The sequence below is a fragment of the Ips typographus genome, linkage group LG11 (genome assembly GCF_016097725.1).
Source record: "Ips typographus isolate SLU linkage group LG11, UJ_Ityp_2.0, whole genome shotgun sequence".
In the NCBI taxonomy this organism is placed as follows: Eukaryota; Metazoa; Arthropoda; class Insecta; order Coleoptera; family Curculionidae; genus Ips; species Ips typographus.
The window spans coordinates 3,712,642-3,737,951 of NC_138432.1; the positions used below are offsets into that span (position 1 = coordinate 3,712,642).

General features: G+C 32.5%; 1 protein-coding gene across 2 annotated transcripts in view; it reads left to right on the forward strand.

Annotated features, from left to right (window-relative positions):
* Window positions 1-25,310, forward strand: part of stumps (DBB domain-containing protein stumps) — a 123,739-nt gene that overhangs the window by 56,625 nt on the left and 41,804 nt on the right. Inside the window, exons 1-4 of one of the 2 annotated variants that reach the window (XM_081989116.1) lie at window positions 365-514; window positions 573-726; window positions 3,536-3,810; window positions 4,696-4,896. In XM_081989116.1, the coding sequence (XP_081845242.1) occupies window positions 493-514; window positions 573-726; window positions 3,536-3,810; window positions 4,696-4,896 (652 nt within the window). In that variant the 5' untranslated portion in view covers window positions 365-492. Of the gene's footprint in view, window positions 1-364; window positions 515-572; window positions 727-3,535; window positions 3,811-4,695; window positions 4,897-25,310 lie in introns of those variants that run through there. The other variant, XM_081989117.1, reaches the window with a different exon arrangement.

A 25,310-nucleotide genomic window follows, 5' to 3' on the forward strand; every position in this document is an offset into this window, starting at 1 on the left:
CACTTTTCAAGTTTTTGACAGATTGAAATATGCTCAAATTAAACAGATACACGTCACGGCTGTACAATTTCTGCTCATGGAGCTATAAACAAGCATTTAATATGATTTACATCTGAATTAACTAAAACAGTGCTTTTCAGCAGGTCAAAATCACCATTCCAGCCGTGACGTAATCGCAATTTACTTTGATTTTCCGTGTATATTATATTGAATGAACTTATCCAGCTGATCTCTTAATAAACGAAAGATTCCCCTTGAAATGCGTGAGCAGGTTCCATTCATCCGGTGTCGGAACCTTTTGTCGGATAGTACCTAGTACCAACTTGCCGAAGGGTACGAGCTACGTTTCCCCCGCCACTTTAAGCCCGGCCCCTTTTTAAAAGAAATAGACAACCTTCTCGGGAAAATTAGTATTCAGTGAGTCAACTTTTGGATACGGGAATGTACGGTGTAAACTAACTTACTCGAAAATAGAGTGTGTTTACATTAAAAATGTTTTTCAATAGTGTCTTAGGTATTTTACAGTGTTTCTTTCAATTTGAGGGAATTGACGTGATCCGTTTTGGTTCCAGATAATCCGAGCTACTTTTCGGTACCAACTGACGAACCCGACTTTGCCCAAATTCGTCGCAAAAACCGGGGAATTTCGGAAAGTGAAGTTTTACTTAGCAGACAGTTAACTCCACCAAAAAATAATGGACGGAAAGAGGGTAGAACATTTTTAAGGTAAGTCCTACACATCCAATTCCATTTGGTTTTATTAGGGTTGTATTGGTAAAGTTATAAGTGCATTATGAAACCATTAGGTCATATAAGACTTTTTTGCAGAGTTACAGCAAAAGTGTAAATTAGAAAGTTGTAGGGAATTTCACTCTCTATAAGATTGCTTTTAAGTAATTTAGCCCTAAAGGGCCGTTTAAGGAAGTTACAGGCCAAAAACCGCCTGCAATGCACTCAAGTTCTTTAGTAATTCCAAAGTGTAGGTTCAATTGAGCGTAGCTCAGTTATTTGAAAAGTTAAAGCAAAAGTGTAAATTAAAAAGTTGTAGGGAATTTTACGCTCTATAAAATTGCTTTCAAAGTAATTTAGCCCTAAAGGGCCGTTTAAGGAAGTTACAGCCCAAAAACCACTTACGATACACTCAAGAATCAACTCTACTTGAATACTTAAAAAAAAAACATTTTAGGAACCACTGACAAGTCAGGTTAGCGCATAAAACATTTTAAGTCTCACTGATTTAAAGACTAAAATTAGAAAAACATTTTGAGAACTGCAAAAAAGCTTCAATTCGATCGTCTCAAATCAGAGTGTTAATAAGACATTTTTAGAAGCACTGACAGTGTGGTTTAGGTTAGTGCATAAAACATTTTAAGTGTCACTGGCTTAAAGACAGTAAATTTCCAAAACTAGAAAAACATTTTGAGAACCGCTGATCCTGCAAAAAAGTTTAATTATGTTCGTCTCATATCAAGACTGTTAATAAGACATTTTAGGAACCCCTGAGAGGTTAGGTTAGTGCATAAAACATTTTAAGTGTCACCGGTTTAAAAACAGTAAAATTCCAAAATTAGAAAAACATTTTGAGAATTGCTGATAATGCAAAAGAGCTTAATTATGTAACATTCACTGGAACGGAGTTTTAAAAGCTTTTAAAAGTTTGAAACGTTTTTTGGCAAAGTAACTCCAAAACTTTGATCGGTTGTAACTCTGTTATTATTAAAGCTACAAAGCTCATTCGGCAACCATTAGAAAGCCAGTGAAATTCTCTTTAATTCATGTAACAACACTTTTTGTCGTAACATTTACTGGAACGGAGTTCCATTAGCTGCAACTTAGGAAATCGAAATTTTTTGGCAAAATAACTCAAAAAGGTAGATTTAACTTTAATCGTCTGTAACTCTGTAATTATTGCAGTTACAAAGTTCATTCATGCACCATTAAAAATCCAATGAAATGCTCTTTAAATTATGTTACAACACTTTTTGTCGCAACGGTCACTGGAACAGAATTCCATAAGCTACCACTGAGAAAATGCACTTTTTTTGGCATAGTTACTCCAAAACTTTGATCGGTTGTAACTCTGTTATTATTAATGCTACAAATCTCATTCAACAACCATTAGAAAGCCAGTGAAATTCTCTTTAAATCATGTAACAACACTTTTTATCGTAACATTTACTGGAACCGAGTTCCATTAGCTGCAACTTAGGAAATCGAAATTTTTTGGCAAAATAACTCAAAAAGGTAGATTTAACTTTAATCGTCTGTAACTCTGTAATTATTGCAGTTACAAAGTTCATTCAAGCACCATTAAAAAGCCAATGAAATGCTTTTAAGTTAGGTTACAACACTTTTTGTCGTAACAGTCACTGGAACAGAATTCCATAAGCTACAACTTAGTAAGTGCAGTTTTTTTGGCAAAGCAACTCCAAAACTTTGATCGGTTGTAACTCTGTTATTATTAAAGCTACAAAGAACATTCGACAACCATTAGAAAGCCAGTGAAATTCTCTTTAAATCATGTAACAACACTTTTTGTCGTAACATTCACTGGAACAGAGTTCCATTAGCTGCAACTTAGGAAATCGAGTTTTTTTCAAAATAACTAAAAAAAAAGATTTAAATTTAACCGACTGTACCTCTGTAATTATTGCACTTACAAAGTTCATTCATGCACCATTAAAAATGTAAAGAAATGCTCTTTAAATTATGTGACAACACTTTATGTCGTAACGGTCACTGGAACAGAATTCCATAAGCTACCACTGAGAAAATGCACTTTTTTTGGCATAGTTACTCCAAAACTTTGATCGGCTGTAACTCTGTTATTATTAATGCTACAAAGCTCATTCGGCCACCATTCGAAAGCCAGTGAAATTCTCTTTAAATCATGTAACAACACTTTTTATCGTAACATTTACTGGAACGGAGTTTCATTAGCTGCAACTTAGGAAATCGATATTTTTTTTCAAAATAACTGAAAAAAAAAAGATTTAAATTTAACCGACTGTAACTCTGTAATTATTGCAGTTACAAAGTTCATTCGTGCACCATTAGAAATCCAATGAAATGCTCTTTAAATTATGTTACAACACTTTTTGTCGTAAAGGTCACTGGAACAGAATTCCATAAGCTACAACTGAGAAAATGCACTTTTTTTGGCATAGTTACTCCAAAACTTTGATCGGCTGTAACTCTGTTATTATTAAAGCTACAAAGCTCATTCGACTACCATTCGAAAGCCAGTGAAATTCTCTTTAAATCATGTAACAACACTTTTTGTCGTAACATTCACTGGAACGGAGTTCCATTAGCTGCAACTTAGGAAATCGAGAATTTTTGGCAAAATAACTCAAAAAGGTAGATAAGTTAATGCATTCATAACGCTTTTAAAACCTTCCCATATAACCTAATTGTTTTATAATGCAATTATACAACCTTAACAATAAAACCTCAATAAAGCCAAATAGAGTTTGATGATTTTGTTGTTTGTGTTAGCTCCTTAACCTAATCTAACCTAACCTCACTTTTTCAGATCGGTTAGCACGAATTCAGCCGATTCCAACCAAGAATTACTAATAATGGGAGAACCACGTCTCAGTGATATGGCACCAGATTTGGCTTACAAGCACCCGAGTCGCTCAAATTCACTGAAAAGGTCTCAGGAGAACGCCCAGTATCTTCCTCTTCCCGCCTCTGAAGAAGAGGAAGAAATGCTCGAAGAAGACGAGGTTTTCATCGAAAACGACTCGACCAGATACATCAATTTTAGTGCAGTAAGGAAAATTGGAAGTGAAGCTAACTCTAGAGGTACGATTTCATGTTTAAACCATGTATACAGGGTGTCTCTAAAAGCGTGAAAGTCAGTGCGCATATATGGTTAATATCTCGGGAACGAAAATTGAGAGAGAAAAAATTTTAACGGAACTACATTAAACGAACAGAAATGCCACTTTTTTGACTCTTGACATTTTTTTGTGCGACGCACCCTAGCGGAGTTACTTTGAACTAAGCCCGAAACTAAATATTAGATCCATATTTGGTGCATACTTTAGTTGAATTGCTTCTAACTCGCTTATTTCAGACATCTCATAAAAATTCCTTAGAAGGTCGTAGATAGCCAATGAATGAAGCTACCACGTGACGTTGAACAGGTGACGCTAAGTCTTACCATTTGACCGCTAGAGGGCGTCAAAGTTGATTGTTTTGTTTCGTAGATTGTTCTAGATATCTCGAGTATCAAAGTACTTAGAGCTATTCTGACACTTGAATCGTATTTTTGAAAGCAAAATTAGTCTACTACAAAAGCTTTATTGATGTGGTACCAATATGATGGTACTTCATCAGGTACTCAGTCGAAAGCCTTAGGAAAGTCCCATTTAAGCAAAATATTGGTACACCTTTCCACTCAATCGGAAATAACTCGGTTATTTAAAACATTTACGAAAGACACATCATATGATCGTAGAAAGCTAATGAATGATGCTATCACGTGACGTTGAACAGGTGACGCTAAGTCTTACCATTTGACCGCTAGAGGGCGTCAAAGTTGGTTGTTTTGTTTCGTAGATTTTTGTAAATATCTCAAAAACGGTTCAACTTAGAGATGTGCGAGTTTCACCATTAGATGCATCTCGATAAAGTGTATATTTCACTATTTCTACCATTCTTCCTCATTACTTGTCGTTGCTTCAGAACCGTCAAGTCCTAGAAGACACTCGATCGGCAACTTCAACACCCGCGACCGCGCCAACAGTGTTGCCTCCTCCTCTCGCAGTTTTAAAGATGATTTTTCCACCACGATGCAAGAGAATGCTGCCTCCACGTCAGCCATAGACGAGCACTCTTTAAGACACATGTCCTACCCTAGAAAAAGATGCCTGAAGTGTACTAAAGGTAAGTTTTCTGAATTTTAACGTATCTTAAAGCGGGTTGCAGTGTTGCCAGGTCTGGGGAAGATTCCCCACATTTGGTTCATTAAACTTATTCAGTAAAACAACAGACATATTTGTCTATATACGAATCCAGACGTTCAGAAGATCAAAATATGGCTCAGAAAATATAAAAAAGAATCAGAAGACTGAATCATCGTCTTCAAAAAAAAACTGCTCAGAAGACTAAAAAAATATGGAAGTTCAGAAAAATACAAATATTGTGAGTAGATCAGTGCTCCAGAATCACAAATGAACTTAAAAGACACAAAAGAAAACTCAGTTTTATAAAAGTATTTTCTGAAAAAATGGCTCAGACGACCAAAACGTCTTATAAAATGAAAATATAATCAGCAAAAGAGTTGTTCAGATGTCCAAAATGGCTCAGAAGACATCAAGAAAGACTCAAAATACAAAAAATTCTATCTAGAGCCGAAATGACATAGAAGCACAAAAACTCAAAATGTGACTCAGAAGATAAAAAGTAAATATAAAATAGTAAAAAATTAAAAAATCGTATTTCAACCTGTCACAAACTAGACAACCGTCAAATACCACTCTATGAATGTATAAAAGCAACACAATCGGTTGTTAACAATATTGTTATGAATTTTATAGTTTTATGAATTGTTTCAAAAAAAATTATATCATTTAAGTGTTGGCAACACTGGCAGGCTGTTTCCTGTAATAATTTGCTCGTTTAATGTGGCCGTTTATTGTCTCAATTGCTAAATCAAAGTTCAACAATAACTTTGGCCCCTTTATTGTTACGGCCCAGTATAATCTAATTGCAATCAGACCTCGTTTGATGATTTCCGATGTCTTGGAGAGAGATAAAATGCATTTTTTATGGTGTTCTCGTGTTAGAAGGTACCGGACAGTGTTGCCAAATGGTCGATTTGTAAGAATATTGTCTACAAAACTTTCCATCACCCTGTAACTGAGAAAATGACAGAGTTTTGTGGTTAAATGTCAAATTCAGACAGGAATTTTTGATTTTGATTTTACTATTGAAAACTTCATATTTTAACTTTTTTATTATACAGGGTGACAGAAAACACAAAAAAAAGTAAATCGACTTTTTTTTCGGAGATAATTTGGAAAATTACTGTTTTCTTGAAAAAAGAGGTTGGAGGAGATATGAGCTGTAGAAACTGCTGGAAGCAGTTTATGACTGATATCTCCCTTAAGCTACCAGACACAACAAAAATGTATATTAGCTTTTTTGTAGAAAATTAAATTTCTTACAATCTCACTTTTTAACCAAAATTTTAGTTCCTCAAATAAAAAAGATATGACCTGTTGAAGTTCGTGCAGTAGTAGTTGAATATTTTTGTGCTTCGCGCAGTTTTTGGCTGATATCTCCTTTAATCGATCAGACACAAGAAAAACTCAAATTACCAATTTTATAGAAAATTGAATTCTTCGTAAAACAGCTTTTTTTTAAAATTAGAAGCTCTTCAAATAAAGGAGAAATGAGCTGGTGGAACTGTTGGTTAGTTGCACTTAAAGACTTTGGAGTTTTAACGCAGTTTTTGGCTCATTTCTCCTTTAGTCGATCAGATACAAAAAAAACTTAAATAACCTTTTTTTTAGAGAATTAAATTCTTCGTAAAACAGCTTTTTTAAAAAATTCGTAGCTCTTCAAATAAAAGAGAAATGAGCTGGTGGAACTGTTGGTTAGTTGCACTTAAAGAACTTTGGAGTTTTAACGCAGTTTTTGGCTCATTTCTCCTTTAGTCGATCAGATACAAAAAAACTTAAATAACCTTTTTTATAGAGAATTAAATTCCTCGTAAAACAGCTTTTTTTAAAAATTCGTAGCTTTTCAAATAAAGGAGAAATGAGCTGGTGGAACTGTTGGTTAGTTGCACTTAAAGACTTTGGAGTTTTAACGCAGTTTTTGGCTCATTTCTCCTTTAGTCGATCAGATACAAAAAAACTTAAATAACCTTTTTTATAGAGAATTAAATTCTTCGTAAAACAGCTTTTTTTAAAAATTCGTAGCTCTTCAAATAAAAGAGAAATGAGCTGGTGGAACTGTTGGTTAGTTGCACTTAAAGACTTTGGAGTTTTAACGCAGTTTTTGGCTCATTTCTCCTTTACTCGATCAGATACAAACTTAAATAACCTTTTTTATAGAGAATTAAATTCCTCGTAAAACAGCTTTTTTAAAAAATTCGTAGCTTTTCAAATAAAGGAGAAATGAGCTGGTGGAACTGTTGGTTAGTTGCACTTAAAGACTTTGGAGTTTTAACGCAGTTTTTGGCTCATTTCTCCTTTAGTCGATCAGATACAAAAAAAAACTTAAATAACCTGTTTTATAGAGAATTAAATTCCTCGTAAAACAGCTTTTTTTTAAAAATTCGTAGCTCTTCAAATAAAGGAGAAATGAGCTGGTGGAACTGTTGGTTAGTTGCACTTAAAGACTTTGGAGTTTTAACGCAGTTTTTGGCTCATTTCTCCTTTAGTCGATCAGATACAAAAAAACTTAAATAACCTTTTTTATAGAGAATTAAATTCCTCGTAAAACAGCTTTTTTTAAAAATTCGTAGCTCTTCAAATAAAAGAGAAATGAGCTGGTGAAACTGTTGGTTAGTTGCACTTAAAGACTTTGGAGTTTTAACGCAGTTTTTGGCTCATTTCTCCTTTAGTCGATCAGATACAAAAAAACTTAAATAACCTTTTTTATAGAGAATTAAATTCCTCGTAAAACAGCTTTTTTTAAAAATTCGTAGCTTTTCAAATAAAGGAGAAATGAGCTGGTGGAACTGTTGGTTAGTTGCACTTAAAGACTTTGGAGTTTTAACGCAGTTTTTGGCTCATTTCTCCTTTAGTCGATCAGATACAAAAAAACTTAAATAACCTTTTTTATAGAGAATTAAATTCCTCGTAAAACAGCTTTTTTTTTAAATTCGTAGCTCTTCAAATAAAAGAGAAATGAGCTGGTGGAACTGTTGGTTAGTTGCACTTAAAGACTTTGGAGTTTTAACGCAGTTTTTGGCTTATTTCTCCTTTAGTCGATCAGATACAAAAAAACTTAAATAACCTTTTTTATAGAGAATTAAATTCCTCGTAAAACAGCTTTTTTTAAAAATTCGTAGCTCTTCAAATAAAGGAGAAATGAGCTAGTGGAACTGTTGGTTAGTTGCACTTAAAGACTTTGGAGTTTTAACGCAATTTTTGGCTCATTTCTCCTTTAGTCGATCAGATACAAAAAAACTTAAATAACCTTTTTTATAGAGAATTAAATTCTTCGTAAAACAGCTTTTTTAAAAAATTTGTAGCTCTTCAAATAAAGGAGAAATGAGCTGGTGGAACTGTTGGTTAGTTGCAGTTAAAGACTTTGGAGTTTTAACGCAGTTTTTGGCTCATTTCTCCTTTAGTCGATCAGATACAAAAAAACTTAAATAACCTTTTTTGTAGAGAATTAAATTCTCCTTAAAACAGCTTTAAACAAAAAGAAATAGCTTCACAAATAAAGGAGATATGACTATTTTACCACTGATTTACATAAATGAGACTGAATTCTCAGTAATTTTGATACACCTAATTACTACCGATAATGCTTCCATTTACAATCATTGTTTAGTTACTATTGTAGAATAACAATGGAACACCTGCATTTTAACATTGGGCAGGTGTGTAATGAATAAATTAAGAGTGAAGAATATTTTTATAATTAAATTGTTTTCGAATGAAAAATTAACAAAATAATCAGTAAATTCGACAAAAAAATCAGTCACGTGACTTGAAAAGTCAAACAGTCACATGACTACTTCATTAATTAATTGAATACAATTTAGAATTTGCCAGAAATTTTACTAGAAATAAAAATGCTCCAGTCAAAACATAATCAGTCACGTGACAATGACATTTAGCTAAAAAAAGTGACAGGACTTAAAGTGTCAATATGTAGTAATTAAGTCTTTGAAACAATGTTGTGTAAGACTGTCAAGGGACCTTAATTTTTGCAAAACTGCTTTGAGAATCAACCACCTCAAGTGCTACTCACTAACAGATTCAACAACTCATATCTCCTTTATTTCTTAAGTTAGAATTTCAAAAAAAAATCCTTTTTACAGGCAATTTTATTCTCTATAAAAAAGGTAATTAGAGTTTTTCTTGTATCTGGTAGATTAAGGGAGATATCAGCTATAAGCTGCGCTGAAGCACTTTTTATGTGCCAGTGCACTTCAACAACTCATATCTTTATTATTTGTGGAAATAAAAATTTCGTAAAAAAACGAAATTGTAAAGAATTTAATTATCTACCAAACAGTTAATACTTATTTTTGTCGTATCTAGTAGCTTGAGGGAGATATAGAGCCAAAAACTGCGCTGAAGCACTAAAATCTTCAAGTATTACTTCAACAGCTAAATTTTAAAAAAAACAAAGAAAATTGTAATAAATTTAATTCTTTACAAAAATGATTTTGTTTAATTTGAGATTTTGTGGTAATCAATTTTTGAAAAATCACATTATATCTTCATAAAAAGAGGAATAGCGATAGTTGAAAATTATAAACAGGACCACCCTGTAACTATTATAATAGGCAAGTTATGGACTATTAAATTTGAAAAAAAAATTGCGTCAAGACGTTTATAGAGCTATAAAGCTATTCTAGTAACAATTAACATTGAATTTAATTATTATAACAATTTTTACAAGGCAAATAATAAACTCTAACCTATTAAGTATATTAATATGTTGATGGGACATTAAGGCAAAATTAGGTTAAAATTTTCAAAACAATTTAATTAGGTGGAGGACAAAGGAGAAAGCAAAGTAACAATTGACTAAACGTGTGGAATATTTAAATTGAAAAAAAATAAACAATTTTTTTCTCAAGAAATGATGTTTTTAGCAAAAATAGTGTTAATAGTCCAAGCAAATTAACATATTTTTAAGCAAAAAAATATTTTTTTTAGATATTGACAAAATTTACAACTTTCATTTTGATTACTCTTAAAATTATCAGGTTTGTTCGTTTTTTATTTCTCACTTTAGCAAAAATCATTGTATTTTAACGAAACTCAGTGAAAGTACATCATCAGTGTCCAATAACCTAAAAAAACTCTAAAATATTTGGTACAGTCAGGGAGAAAAGCGCTGACAAACTTTTGACTGTCAGAAACACAGTTCTTAGGACAGTCTGCGACAAAATCGCTTTTAAAACCGACTTGTAGTGACCGGATCACTTTTTCAAGCACATTTTTGAAATCCTCATTATATTTGCTATTTGATAACCTAAAAAATGCTGAAATAGTCGGTACAGTCAGGAAAAAAAGCGCTGTCAAACTTTTAACTGCTAGAAACACAATTTTAAGGACAATCTGGGACAAAATCGCATGAAAAAACCACTTGTAGTAACCGGATCACTTTGTCAAGTACATTTTTGAAATCCTCATTAAATTTGCTATTTGATAACCTAAAAAATGCTGAAATAGTCGGTACAGTCAGGAAGAAAAGCGCTGTCAAACTATCAACTGCTAGAAATGCAATTTTAAAGACAATCTGGGACAAAATTGCATGAAAAAACCACTTGTAGTGACCGGATCAATTATTCAAGCACATTTTTGAAATCCTCATTACATTTCCTATTCAATAACCTAAAAAATGCTGAAATAGTCGGTACAGTCAGGAAGAAAAGCGCTGTCAAACTTTCAACTGCTAGAAACACCATTTTAAGGACAATCTGGGACAAAATCGCATAAAAAACCACTTGTAGTGACCGGATCACTTTTTCAAGCACATTTTTGAAATCCTCATTACATTTGCTATTTGATAACCTAAAAAATGCTGAAATAGTCGGTACAGTCAGGAAGAAAAGCGCTGTCAAACTATCAACTGCTAGAAACGCAATTTTAAAGACAATCTGGGACAAAATTGCATGAAAAAACCACTTGTAGTGACCGGATCACTTTTTCAAGCACATTTTTGAAATCCTCATTACATTTCCTATTCAATAACCTAAAAAATGCTGAAATAGTCGGTACAATCAGGAAGAAAAGCGCTGTCAAACTTTCAACTGCGAGAAACACAATTTTAAGGACAATCTAGGACAAAATCGCATGAAAAAACCACTTGTAGTGACCGGATCACTTTTTCAAGCACATTTTTGAAATGCTCATTACATTTCCTATTTGATAACCTAAAAAATGCTGAAATAGTCCCTAGAATCAGGAAGAAAAGCGCTGTCAAACTTTCAACTGCTAGAAACACAATTTTAAGGACAATATGGGACAACATCGCATGAAAGAAACACTTGCAGTGACTGGATCACTTTTTCAAGCACATTTTTGAAATCCTCATTATATTTGCTATTTGATAACCTAAAAAATGCTGAAATAGTCGGTACAGTCAGGAAAAAAAGCGCTGTCAAACTTTTAACTGCTAGAAACACAATTTTAAGGACAATCTGGGACAAAATCGCATGAAAAAACCACTTGTAGTAACCGGATCACTTTGTCAAGTACATTTTTGAAATCCTCATTAAATTTGCTATTTGATAACCTAAAAAATGCTGAAATAGTCGGTACAGTCAGGAAGAAAAGCGCTGTCAAACTATAAACTGCTAGAAATGCAATTTTAAAGACAATCTGGGACAAAATTGCATGAAAAAACCACTTGTAGTGACCGGATCACTTTTTTAAGCACATTTTTGAAATCCTCATTAAATTCCCTAATAACCTAAAAAAGCACACAAAAATTCAGTACAGTCAAGTAAAAAAACGCTGTTAAAATTAAGTTTACAACTTCTTTAAAAACTTTGGATTGCCCAACTTTTTAAAAAAAAATTTGAAATATACATATTTTACTAATATACTGGTTGTCGTAAAAATAACATAGTTATTCCCTTCAGCTGCAAAATAGGCACGTGACTGTAGTTCTTTTTTAAAGAGGTGAATATACTCTCCGTAAAAAGTCAATAACTGTTACAGGTACGAAGTATAAGTAGCCAATAGCCACTCAGGAAATTATTTCCGATAGTAATTACACAGTCAATGTGAGTTGTAATATCAAAACTTACTTCCGGTATAGTCGGTTTGAATTTTGATGTTGTATATAGATATTGATTAACTGTGGCATTATTACAGTAATATTTGTTTATTTTTTTTTTCTTCTGATTGCTAACAATGTAATTGGAACTTGTAGAAAATTTAATTTCTTACAATTTTGTTCTAAAAAATTCCTGAAGGGTGATAACTTGTGAGCGAGTTAAAAACTAATTCAACTCCTGGTAACTCTGTTATTTGTCAAAATACACTAAAATTTCCTACAATAAAAGTTGTAGCAAATTTCATTCTCTACAACTTTTCAAGAGGGTGATTTTGCCCTAAGACACCCCCAAAGTAAGTTAATTGTCAAGAAAATTTACGTAACGACAAAGTGCTTCAGTGTGCATTAAAAGAAATTGAAGCCTCTCTAATTCTGTTATTTGTCAAAATTTGGGCAAAAGTGTAAGAGTAAAATTTGTGGGAAATTTAATTTTCTTCAACAATTCTAGAATACTATTTAGCCCTAAAAGTTTCCCGAAGGGAGATATTTGACAAAAACTGATATAAGACTTGAGAATGAGTGAGTGAAAAACTAATTTAACCTGTTGTAACTTTGTTATTAGTCAAAATTCACTAAAATCTCTTAGAATAAAAGCTGTATAAAGTTTAATTTTCTACAACTTTGCTAGAGGGTCATTTTTTCCTAAAACATCTCGAAAAGGAGTTATTTGTCTCGAAACTTTTAGTAAGGACTTAATGACAAAAAAATGCCTAAACAGAATTTCAATTTTGTGTAACTCAGTTATTAGTCAAAATTTTGGCACAAGTGTAAGAATGAGAGTTGTAGGGAATTTGATTCTCTACAACTTTATCCCAGAGCTTTATTGTCGTAAAATATCCCAAAAAAGAGTTACCGGTTACGGAAATTTTAGTGACGACTTAATGACGAAAAAATGTTTTGACAGAAATTCAATCCTGTGTAACTCAGTTATTAGTCAAAATTTTGACAAAAGTGTTAGAATGAGAGTTGTAGGGAATTTGATTCTCTACAACTTTATCTCAGAGCTTTATTGTGGTAAAAGTTCTCAAAAAATAGTTACCGTTCACGAAAATTTTAGTGACGACTTAATGACAAAAAAATGCTTTAATAGAATTTCAATCCTGTGTAACTCAGTTATTAGTTAAAATTTGGACACAAGTGTAAGAATGAGAGTTGTAGGGAATTTGATTCTCTACAACTTTGTCTCAGAGCTTTATTGTAGTAAAATGTCTCTAAAAAGAATTAATGACGAAAAAATGTTTTGACAGAAATTCAATCCTGTGCAACTCAGTTATTAGTCAAAATTTTGACAAAAGTGTTAGAATGAGAGTTGTAGGGAATTTAATTCTCTACAACTTTATCTCAGAGCTTTATTGTGGTAAAAGGTCTTAAAAAATAGTTACCGGTCACGAAAATTTTAGTGACGACTTAATGACAAAAAAATGCTTTAATAGAATTTCAATCCGGTGTAACTCAGTTATTAGTCCAAATTTTGTCACAAGTGTAAGAATGAGAGTTGTAGGGAATTTGATTCTCTACAACTTTATCTCAGAGCTTTATTGTGGTAAAAGTTCTCAAAAAATAGTTACCGTTCACGAAAATTTTAGTGACGACTTAATGACAAAAAAATGCTTTAATAGAATTTCAATCCGGTGTAACTCAGTTATTAGTCAAAATTTTGATAAAAGTGTTAGAATGAAAGGTGTAGGGAATTTTATTCTTTACAATATAGCGAGTGGATTTTTGCCTTTAAAGGACTTTTTAGCAAGATATTTGCAAAAAACAGTGACGTAACACGGTTAATACTAACTTAGCCACCCTGTATAAAATTATTGCGGTGTTATAACAATTACCGTTCGCTATACCAAACATAACAAAACACTCCTAATTTATTTAGGATATCCGATGTAGCAAAAAGGCAACATTGAATCATAAAAACTCAAAGCACGTACTTTCGTATATGCTGACGCCAGTCCCCACTATTGGCCAGACCGGCAATTGTTTTTCCATAATATTTTTTTTGCATTGTAATATTGCCTTTTGCCAGTCAAGTGTTAAGAGTGTCAATAGGTCTGGTGTTTTGTTACGAGTGTATGAAGAAAACGACTTTGTTTAGCCCAGATCGTAAGTACTCTGTGATTTGTCCTTATTTGACACGTGCTAACTGAGTTACTATGACAGCTAGAAGGTTCGTTCAAACGTCAAAATGTAGCCCGTTAGTTTGGCCTTCTTTTCACTAAAAACACTTTTCTTACAAAATTTACAAATAACCGAGATATTGACGGGGAAATAGAGCAGTGCATGTGAAGAAGTTTATAAAAAAATGTCACAATTTGACAGCTTTCAACTTGGTTCCTGTGACAGTTAGGACATTCGTTCAAACGTCAAAATGTAGCTTAAAGCTTCAGCTTTTTTTGTCAAAAAAGATTTTTTATGAAAAAAATATGGATAACTGAGAAAATGGGCGTAGAATACTGTTGTGCACGCCACACTTAAATACAAAACTTTAGTATACTCCATTCCACAGGAGAAAAAAATTTAACTAAAGGAAGTTCCCTATTTCTTGGGGAAAATCCCCCAATCTGGCAACCTTGCCGACGAGAAAAATGACTAACATCGGACCATGTGTGCGTAATATGGATATCATTTTACGATTAACCACAAATATGCCCCGAATAACTCGGTTTGTGCTTATTCCGGAACAATTATTTATTTTATCAAATCGTGAATAAGAAATGGAAATGCACAACATCCGTTGATGTGTTTACAGAGTTTACACGTGCTATTAACTGGAAAAAGTGAAATTGGATACACATGCTGAATTTATAACAAAACGGCACACTGACCATTAAAGATTGGTAATTTGAGACCATTTCTGCAAGATATTTTCAAAAAATTCAACTTTCTGAATTCTTTTTTCTTGACGGAATTCAGAAAAAGTCTGAAGGGAAAAATTGTTGCTGGTTTAATTCTCTACCAAAACCTTAGAGATACATTTTGTCCTTAAGAGCCTCAGAAGGGAGATATTTGCTTAGGAATGTTTAGTGAGTGTAAAGTGTCTGAATGTCTACTTACGGAAATTCAATTCCCCCCGTAAGTTGGTCAAATGGCAAAATTCAAGGAAATGTTACAGAACTAAAATTGTAGGGAATTTTATTTTCTACTAAAACCTAAAAGGAACATTTGGTCCTTAAGAGCCTCAGAAGAAAGATATTTGCTTAAGAATGTTTATTGTGGGCAAAGTGTCCTGCATTCCTCCTACTCATAGAGCTATTAAATATGACTATTATTTTGCTAAATTCAGTAAAAGTACTTTTTCCGACTTTTTCTCATTTTATAGCTCTAATGAAAAGACGATTTTGACAGTTGACAAATAGCAAGTGAGACTTACAAGTATTACCACACTTAAAGGCATTATAATTCTTTGTTTGAATTTAAGTATGTTGTATATATTTACAGATGCCAATTTTGACAATTTTTAGACGTGTGACAGCTGTCAAGTTCCACAAAATCAAGCTATAGTTATATATTACATCTTACAACTCTATAGAGCTGTAAAACTATATTTAATAGAAGTAGCTTATGCTAAATTGGTTAGTTTTGAAGTACGTTTTATAAATTGACAATGACAGTTGACATGTGACAGTCGTGTGACGTAACTACTGGCAGTCATAACTGTCACATTATTTGACACATGACCATGATAACTCAATCACTAAAAACTAGTTCTTAGGTATCTTAAGATGGTTTGCAATGCAACTGTGTTTTAGTCTACCTCCATTTGACATACGACACAATTGACAATTGACTGACATACAACCGACAACTGACAGTAAACCAGCATGATTGATTGATGTCGATTGTACTGAAATCATTTTCAGAGAAGAAAGCCAAGACGGTCAATTGTCCTTATAGTTCAAATTGGTTTCAAATGTTTTGCTTGTACAATTAGATTTACCGTTAATTCTACAAACGATTGGAAGCAAAAATGGACCGTAATGAGATCCAATTATTTTAGTAGACAATTCAAGGTTCTTTGGACACTTTTTTGAAAAATTTTCTCATTTGTAGGTTCACTTATGTAGGTATGGTTAGGGTTAAAACAATTCAAAAAAATTAAAAAAATTCAATCCTCAAACTTCCATGTTTACTTTCTTCTTGCAATAGGTTTATTCACGTCATTTTGGTTCAAATTCGCTTGAAAAATGTCCCTATTTTAATGGATTTTACCACAAGAATTAGAAGTACTATCAAACAAAAATCGACCATGAAGAGACAAATTCAACCTTCTCTAACTTTGTTATTAGTTACAATATTGTAAAAAGCCTAAGAAATTAAATTGTAGGAAATTGTATTCTCTACAACGCCAAAGTGAATTGGCCAGGACGATTACCCGATTTAGTGCCTTCAGACTGCAAATTTTCCAAAGCAAATCTATTTAAATCAAAAAAAAACCCAATTATACAGACATATATCTTCAGTCACTTCATAAAATACCATTTGCGATGATATTAAAGAATGCCACTAAATTTTTCACGTCGCCTCGGTATAAATTAGGCCTCACCAGCTAATGATACAGCAAATTAAAATAGCCCGTGGTCTTGTTTTATTTTATTTTTTTGCATGATTCACATGAAAGAACGAACCGTTTAAATTTTGAAAGTTAGTTAAATTTAAGTTTAACTGTCACAATCTAAATTCTGAACGCATCCTTCTGTCAATGTCAAATATCAAATCTGACGTTTGACGTCCGTGAAATGTCACGTGATGACGCAGATTTAAGTTTGCGCAAAGTGGGTTAAGTTTGAAGCCCTCTAGCGGCCAAAACGGTTTAACCTACCAACCAGTGTTGTCATATCTTGAGAAAACCCATTTCATTGGATTGACGTACAAAAGTTTATATAGTTTATTATTTAAAGGTTAAATAAAGCACTGCACTAAAAAAAGTGGAAATAAATTCTTCATCAACTTTGACGCCCTCTAGCGGCCCAACCAATAAATCAACCAACCAGTGTTGTCATATCGTTGGAAAGCCCATTTCATTAGCTATCCATTGATGTATAAAAGTCTATACAAGGTGTTCCATATTGGCGAGTTTTTTACGTTTGAGTGAAATACTGCATCAAAAAAGTGAAAAAACTTTTACGCAATGTAGTTGCGTACATTCTGTGTCAAATAAGATAGTTGGGTAATGAAAAGTCACGTGATTTTTTTCATTTTAGTTGAACAAATATATGTCAAAATATCTGCCAAAAGTTACGTAACACTTAACCCAAAAAAACGGTTAAAATGGCGGAGTTTTGTGTGCGTGTGTCACGTGACTTTGTCAGATCAGGAAAGTAAAAGGAATTTTGGAAAAAATGCAAATCAAAATGGCCGGGAAAAAATCACGTGACCTTGGAAAAACTGGTTGGAATAAAACAATTAAAACATGTCAAAATGGCGGACAGGTCACGTGATCAGCGTTGTCAAAACCGGGTTGAAGGTAAAATTTTTTTTCCTGGTAATTCTAAAAAAATATGAAAATTGACTGGAAATTTTCAAAAACATGTAATTTTTGGGTTGGAACTGTTAAAGTTATGGAAAAAATTCGTTTTTACATCCCTCAACTATTAAAATTATATAATTTTCAAATTTGTACTGTAAAAAGTACCTATCTGAAGCTGTCAAATAAACTCAAATTTATATTTTTGACATTGTAACTGTCAAATGCGTCTAAAGCCGTTATTTGTAGCTTGAAACCCTCACAAATAAGTCATTTTACGATTTATACAATCAAAAGTATCTAAAACTGTCATTTTGACGTTGAAATTGTCCAAAGTGTCTAAAACTATAATTTTAGAGCTGAAAACTGTCATTTTCCAGATTGAAAATGTCAAAAATACGTAACATTTGGGTTGGAACTGTCAAAGTTATTGAAAAGTATAATTTTTGCATCGTTCAACTATTAAAAATATGTTATTTTGAAATTTATACTGTAAATAGTGTGCAAAACGGTCATTTTAACATTCAAATTGTCTAGGACTATCATTTTCGAGCTTGAAACTGTCAAAAATATATCAGCGATAAATGGAAACTGTCCAATTCATTCAAAAATGCTAATGTTGACATTGTAATGGTCAAATGTGTCTAAAACTGTAATTTTGACATTCAAATTGTGAAAATTGTCAAAAAATATTATTTTCGAGCTTAATACTGTCAAAAATTTAAAAAAACTTTCACAACTGTCTAAAAGTCGTCATTTTAATATTGGAATTGTCACTAATGTCTAAAACAGTCATCTTCAAGCTTGAAACTATCAAAAAAATATCAACTTTTAATGGAAACTGTTAAGTTAATTCAAAAATGGTATATTTTTGACATTGTAACTGTCAAATGTGTCTAAAACTGTCATCTTCAAGCTTGAAACTATCAAAAATATATAAATTTTTAATGGAAACTGTTAAGTTAATTCAAAAATCGTATTTTTGACATTGTAACTGTCAAATTTGTCTAAAACTGTCATCTTCAAGCTTGAAACTATCAAAAAAATATCAACATTTAATAGAAACTGTTAAGTTAATTGAAAAATAATATTTTTTGACATTGTAACTGTCAAATGTGTCTAAAACTGTCATCTTCAAGCTTGAAACTATCAAAAAAATATCAACTTTTAATGGAAACTGTTAAGTTAATTCAAAAATGGTATATTTTTGACATTGTAACTGTCAAATATGTCTAAAATATGGATTTTTTATTTGTAACTTTCACAACTGTCGTCATTTTAATATTGGAATTGTCAACAATGTCTAAAACTGTCATCTTCAAGCTTGAAACTGTCAAAAATATATTAACATTAAGAGGAAATTGTCAAATTCATTCAAAAATTCAATTTTTGACTTGGTAACTGTCCAAAGTGTTTACATCTGACATTTTTGTGATTAAAACAATTAAATCAATGTCATTTTCAGTTGGAACCATCGAATTTGTCTTGAAGTGTCATATTTGACAGTTGAAAGTAGGTATTCTTTTTCCAAAAAAAAAAAAGGAGTTGCCAGCCATTTTCTTCAAAAACTGTTGGTTTTTTGCAAAAAAAAACAAGATGTCCGCCGGTTGTAAAATATAACACACCTCTCGCATTACAGTCATTGTCAAATATCATATGTGACGTTTGACGTTTTTTGGAATGTCACGTGAGCAACAAACAAAGATGTCTGCCGGTTGTAAAATATAACACACCTCTCGCATTACTGTCATTGTCAAATATCATATGTGACGTTTGACGTTTATGGAATGTCACGTGAGCAACAAACAAAGATGTCTGCCGGTTGTAAAATATAACACACCTCTCGCATTACTGTCACTGTCAAATATCATATGTGACGTTTGACGTTTTTGGAATGTCACGTGACCAACCAACCAAGATGGCTGCCGGTTGTACAACGTAGTGGGCGTTCGAAAATCAGTAAATAACCCATTAAAATAGTACAGTAATTGGAATAGTGGCAGTAAAACCCGATTTAATAGTGTCTCACCCTTATCTTTATTACCGAAATTCTCGTAAATTTGTCAGCCAGTAGTGTAAACTGAAAAATTGTCAATCATTGGATCATCTAAACATGTCGTAAAACGTTTTAAAGCAACTACTATACAGGATGTTCTCTGTAACTTTGCAGGGTGATGTGTGTGTTTACATGAGGAAACAACGGTTAATTAAAGTGCATTAAATTCCATAGAAAACTGTTTTTTTTTAGAGATAATTTAACTTCATAAATAAAGGAGATATGAGCGGTTGAAGCTGTTGGTGCAGTTACAAGACTCTGGTGCTTCAGGAGAGTTTTTGGCTGATATCTCCTTTACATGACCAAATACAACAAAAATTCAAATAAGCTTTTTAAAAGTGCATTAAGTTTCCTATAAAACTGACTTTTTTGAAATATTTTAGCTTCGCAAATAAAGGAGATATGAGCGGTTAAACTTTGGTTATCACAGGACTGTTATGGTCAAAAGTTAACTAAACATACAAAAATCCATATTGCAGGGACTAAAAGAGGTAGAGAGATGGTTTTTGAGTTGAATTACTTGGAAAACTGTCAGAAAAAATATTTAAACAAAATCACAGTTCTACGTTAAGCTTTTCAAAGTTTTCACAAGGCTGGAAGAGAAGAAAGTGCAAGAAAAAGCAACTTAACAGAAAAAAGGGATATCTCGGGAACCAAAGCAGTTAGAGGGGTGATTTTTGCTGTGAATTATTAAGGATACTTTTAAGAATGACATATCAAAGAATCACAGTCCTACTCGAAGCATAACCTAGGTTTCACAGTGCCAGAATAAAAGAAAGTCAAAAAAAGTGAACTAAACATAAAAAATTTCATATCTCAGAAACGAAAATAGTTATATGGGTGGTTTTTGCTGTGAATTATTAAGAACACTTTCAGGAAAGACACATCAAAAAATTACAAGCCTACTTTGAGTATAACCTAGTTTTCACAGGCCTGAAATGGAAAAAGTGCAAAAACTGAACTAAATAGAAAAACAACAATATCGGGGAAACCGAAAGGTTTCGAGGGGTGGTTTTTGCTGTGAATTATTAAGGATACTTTTAAGAATGACATATCAAAGAATCACAGCCTTACTTAGAGTATAACTTAGATTTCACAGGGCTGGAATGGAAACAAGTGCAAAATGCTCAACTATTTAGGAAAACAACCCTATCCAGGGAAAGAAAAGCGTTGAGAGGGGTAGATTTGGCTGTGAATTATTAAGGACACTTTCCGTAAAGATTTATTAAAAAAAATCACAGTCCTACTTGGAGTATAACCTAGGTTTCACAGTGCCAGAATAAAAGAAAGACCAAAAAAGTTAACTAAACATTAAAAATTTCATATTTCAGGAACTAAAATAGTTATAAGGGTGGTTTTTTCTGTGAATTATTAAGAACACTTTCAGGAAAGACACATCAAAAAATTACAGGCCTACTTCTAGTATAACCTAGTTTTCAGAGGCCTGGAATGGAAAAAGTGCAAAAACTGAACTAAATAGAAAAACAACAATATCGGGGGAACCGAAAGGTTTCGAGGGGTGGTTTTTGCTGTGAATTATTAAGGATACTTTTAAGAATGACATATCAAAGAATCACAGCTTTACTTAGAGTATAACTTAGATTTCACAGGGCTGGAATGGAAACAAGTGCAAAATGCTCAACTATTTAGGAAAACAACCCTATCCAGGGAAAGAAAAGCGTTTACAGGGGTAGATTTTGCTGTGAATTATTAAGGACACTTTCCGTAAAGATTTATAAAAAAAATCACAGTCCTACTTGGAGTATAACCTAGGTTTCACAGTGCCAGAATAAAAGAAAGACCAAAAAAGTGAACTAAACATAAAAAATTTCATATCTCAGAAACGAAAATAGTTATATGGGTGGTTTTTTCTGTGAATTATTAAGAACACTTTCAGGAAATACACATAAAAAAATTACAGGCCTACTTCGAGTATAACCTAGTTTTCACAGGCCTGGAATGGAAAAAGTGCAAAAACTGAACTAAATAGAAAAACGACAATATCGGGGGAACCGAAAGGTTTCGAGGGGTGGTTTTTGCTGTGAATTATTAAGGATACTTTTAAGAATGACATATCAAAGAATCACAGCTTTACTTAGAGTATAACTTAGATTTCACAGTGCTGGAATGGAAACAAGTGCCAAATGCTCAACTATTTAGGAAAACAACCCTATCCAGGGAACGAAAAGCGTTGAGAGGGGTGGTTTTTGCTGTGAATTATTAAGGACACTTTCCGTAAAGATTTATTAAAAAAAATCACAGTCCTACTTGGAGTATAACCTAGGTTTCACAGTGCCAGAATAAAAGAAAGACCAAAAAAGTGAACTAAACATAAAAAATTTCATATCTCAGAAACGAAAATAGTTATATGGGTGGTTTTTTCTGTGAATTATTAAGAACACTTTCAGAAAATACACATAAAAAAATTACAGGCCTACTTCGAGTATAACCTAGTTTTCACAGGCCTGGAATGGAAAAAGTGCAAAAACTGAACTAAATAGAAAAACAACAATATCGGAGGAACCGAAAGGGTTTGAGGGGTGGTTTTTGCTGTGAATTATTAAGGATACTTTTAAGAATGACATATCAAAGAATCACAGCCTTACTTAGAGTGTAACTTAGATTTCACAGGGCTGGAATGGAAACAAGTGCAAAATGCTCAACTAATTAGGAAAACAACCCTATCCAGAGAACGTAAAGCGTTTAGAAGGGTAGATTTTGCTGTGAATTATTAAGGACACTTTCCGTAAAGATTTATAAAAAAAATCACAGTCCTACTTGGAGTATAACCTAGGTTTCACAGTGCCAGAATAAAAGAAAGTCCAAAAAAGTGAACTAAACATAAAAAAATTCATATCTCAGAAACGAAAATAGTTATATGGGTGGTTTTTTCTGTGAATTATTAAGAACACTTTCAGGAAAGACACATCAAAAAATTACAGGCCTACTTCGAGTATAACCTAGTTTTCACAGGCCTGGAATGGAAAAAGTGCAAAAACTGAACTAAATAGAAAAACAACAATATCGGAGGAACCGAAAGGTTTCGAGGGGTGGTTTTTGTTGTGAATTATTAAGGATACTTTTAAGAATGACATATCAAAGAATCACAGCTTTACTTAGAGTATAACTTAGATTTCACAGTGCTGGAATGGAAACAAGTGCCAAATGCTCAACTAATTAGGAAAACAACCCTATCCAGGGAACGAAAAGCGTTTAGAGGGGTAGATTTTGCTGTGAATCATTAAGGACACTTAATCACAGTCCTACTTGGAGTATAACCTAGTTTTCAAATGATCTCCTTTTAGGTCAAGAAAATGTTTGGTTTGTCAGGTCAAAACATGACATTACACTTCACACAACATTTCAAACTTGTCCATCTGTGACGTCATCCCAATTTAATTTGATTTTTCGTATAAATCAAAATCAAACAAACGACCAGACAAATAATGGTAAGAAAGTAGAAAATCTAAATATAAGCAACAACACATGGCTTAGGAGCAATAGACCGGACGAGTGGGAAAATCAAATAAACTTCCATCAACGTGTAGGAAGTGCTAGAGGAGCCGGAAATCATGTTTACATTTCAGTTTTCCACCTTAAAAACAGTTTACGTTCGCTTTGTCTATAGGCAACAGATTAGCGGTCCAGAGAAATATTGTTCAAAGGCAATCGAGCTTTTAATTTTTAAAATGCGATAGCGGCATCTCTTTTAAAACCACCGACAATCTGGGCTACTGTTTTACCAGTCGTTTTTTCTGGTCTACAGATGATGAACACGAGTCATGTACTGGATATCTCTTAATTAACCTTTTATGGAAAGCCCTCTTTTTTTAGAAACCAGATGACTGTCAAAGATTAAGGTTAAGTGAAACCAGACAGGGTTTACTCCACGTTAACTAAGGTTTATCAGAGAATCATTCCAGCCCTGTGAAAACTAGGTTATGCTCCAAATAGGACTGTGATTTTTTTAATATGGGTTTCTTGAGAGTGTTCTTAATAATTCACACCAAAAATCACCTCTCTAACTCTTTTGGTTCCCGAGATATGAATTTTGTAATGTTTAGTTCACTTTTTTGCACTTGTGCAGTAAAGTTTAATTCTAGTCCTGTGAAATCTAGGTTATGCTTTAAGTAGGTTGTTTTTTTTGACATGTCATTCCACTGAGTGTCCTTATTAATTCAATGCAGAAACCACCCTTCTAGCTCTTTTCGTTGAAGAGATATCAATTATTTCTGTTAAGTTGACTTTTTTGTTTTTAAATTGCACTTGTGAACTTTCAAAGGTTTAACGTAGGATTGTGATTTTTTAATATTTTTTTTCTGACAGTTTTTAAGTAAATAAGAAAACAAAATTTCAACGTTAAAAACAGTCAATATTTAAAAAATCACTATATAAAAAAAATATTCATTTAAAACCCACCTTGTCTGGAATAAGTAGTAGAATGTACAAATAAGTGTGTTCAAGTTAGTTTTCCAGAATTTGACGTCAATTTGCAGTTTTTAAGTCAATTTTCAAGTTTTCCACACTAAAATTGGTTGACAAAAGTTTGAATGTGAGTTTTCTGGCCAAATATGAATGTTGAAATTGGTTTTCAAGCCAATAGGCAGTTTTTAAGCAAATTTTCATGAATTTCACGTCAATTTCCAGTTTTCAAGTCAATTATCAAGTTTCAAGCACTAAAATTTGTTTTAGAAGGCTTGAAAATTTACTTGACTTGTTAGTTTTCATGAATTTGATTTTTAATCAATTCCCAGGTCATTTTCATCATTTTGAAGTTAATATTCAGTTGATAATGCGAAAACGTCAATGTTTAAGTGATTTTTTAAGAATTTGACCTAAAAATGAAGTTTTTAAGTCAATTTTCATGAAATTGATATCAATTTCAAGTTTTTAAGTCAAATTTAATGAATTTCACCTCCATTTCCAGTTCTCAAGTGAATTTTCATGATTATGAAGTCAATATTCAATTTCCAAGTTAATTATCAAGTTTCAAGCAATTCAATTTGATTTAAAAACTTTTTAAAATTGACTTGACTGGCCAAATATGAATGTTGAAGTTGGTTTTCAAGAATTTGACCTCAATAGGCAGTTTTTAAGCAAATTTTCGTGAATTTGACGTTAATTTCCAGTTTTCTAGTCAATTATCAAGTTTTTCACACTAAAATGTGTTTACGAAAGTTTGAAAATTGAGTTATCTGGCCAAATATGAATGTTGAAGTTGGTTTTCAAGAATTTGACCTCAATAGGCAGTTTTTAAGCAAATTTTCGTAAATTTGACGTTAATTTCCAGTTTTCAAGTCAATTATCAAGTTTTTCACACTAAAATGTGTTTACGAAAGTTTGAAAATTGAGTTATCTGGCCAAATATGAATGTTGAAGTTGGTTTTCAAGAATTTGACCTCAATAGGCAGTTTTTAAGCAAATTTTCATGAATTTCACGTCAATTTCCAGTTTTCAAATCAATTATCAAGTTTCAAGCACTAAAATTTGTTTTAGAAGGCTTGAAAATTTACTTGACTTGTTAGTTTTCATGAATTTGATTTTTAATCAATTCCCAGGTCATTTTCATCATTTTGAAGTTAATATTCAGTTGATAATGCGAAAACGTCAATGTTTAAGTGATTTTTTAAGAATTTGACCTAAAAATGAAGTTTTTAAGTCAATTTTCATGAAATTGATATCAATTTCAAGTTTTTAAGTCAAATTTAATGAATTTCACCTCCATTTCCAGTTCTCAAGTGAATTTTCATGATTATGAAGTCAATATTCAATTTCCAAGTTAATTATCAAGTTTCA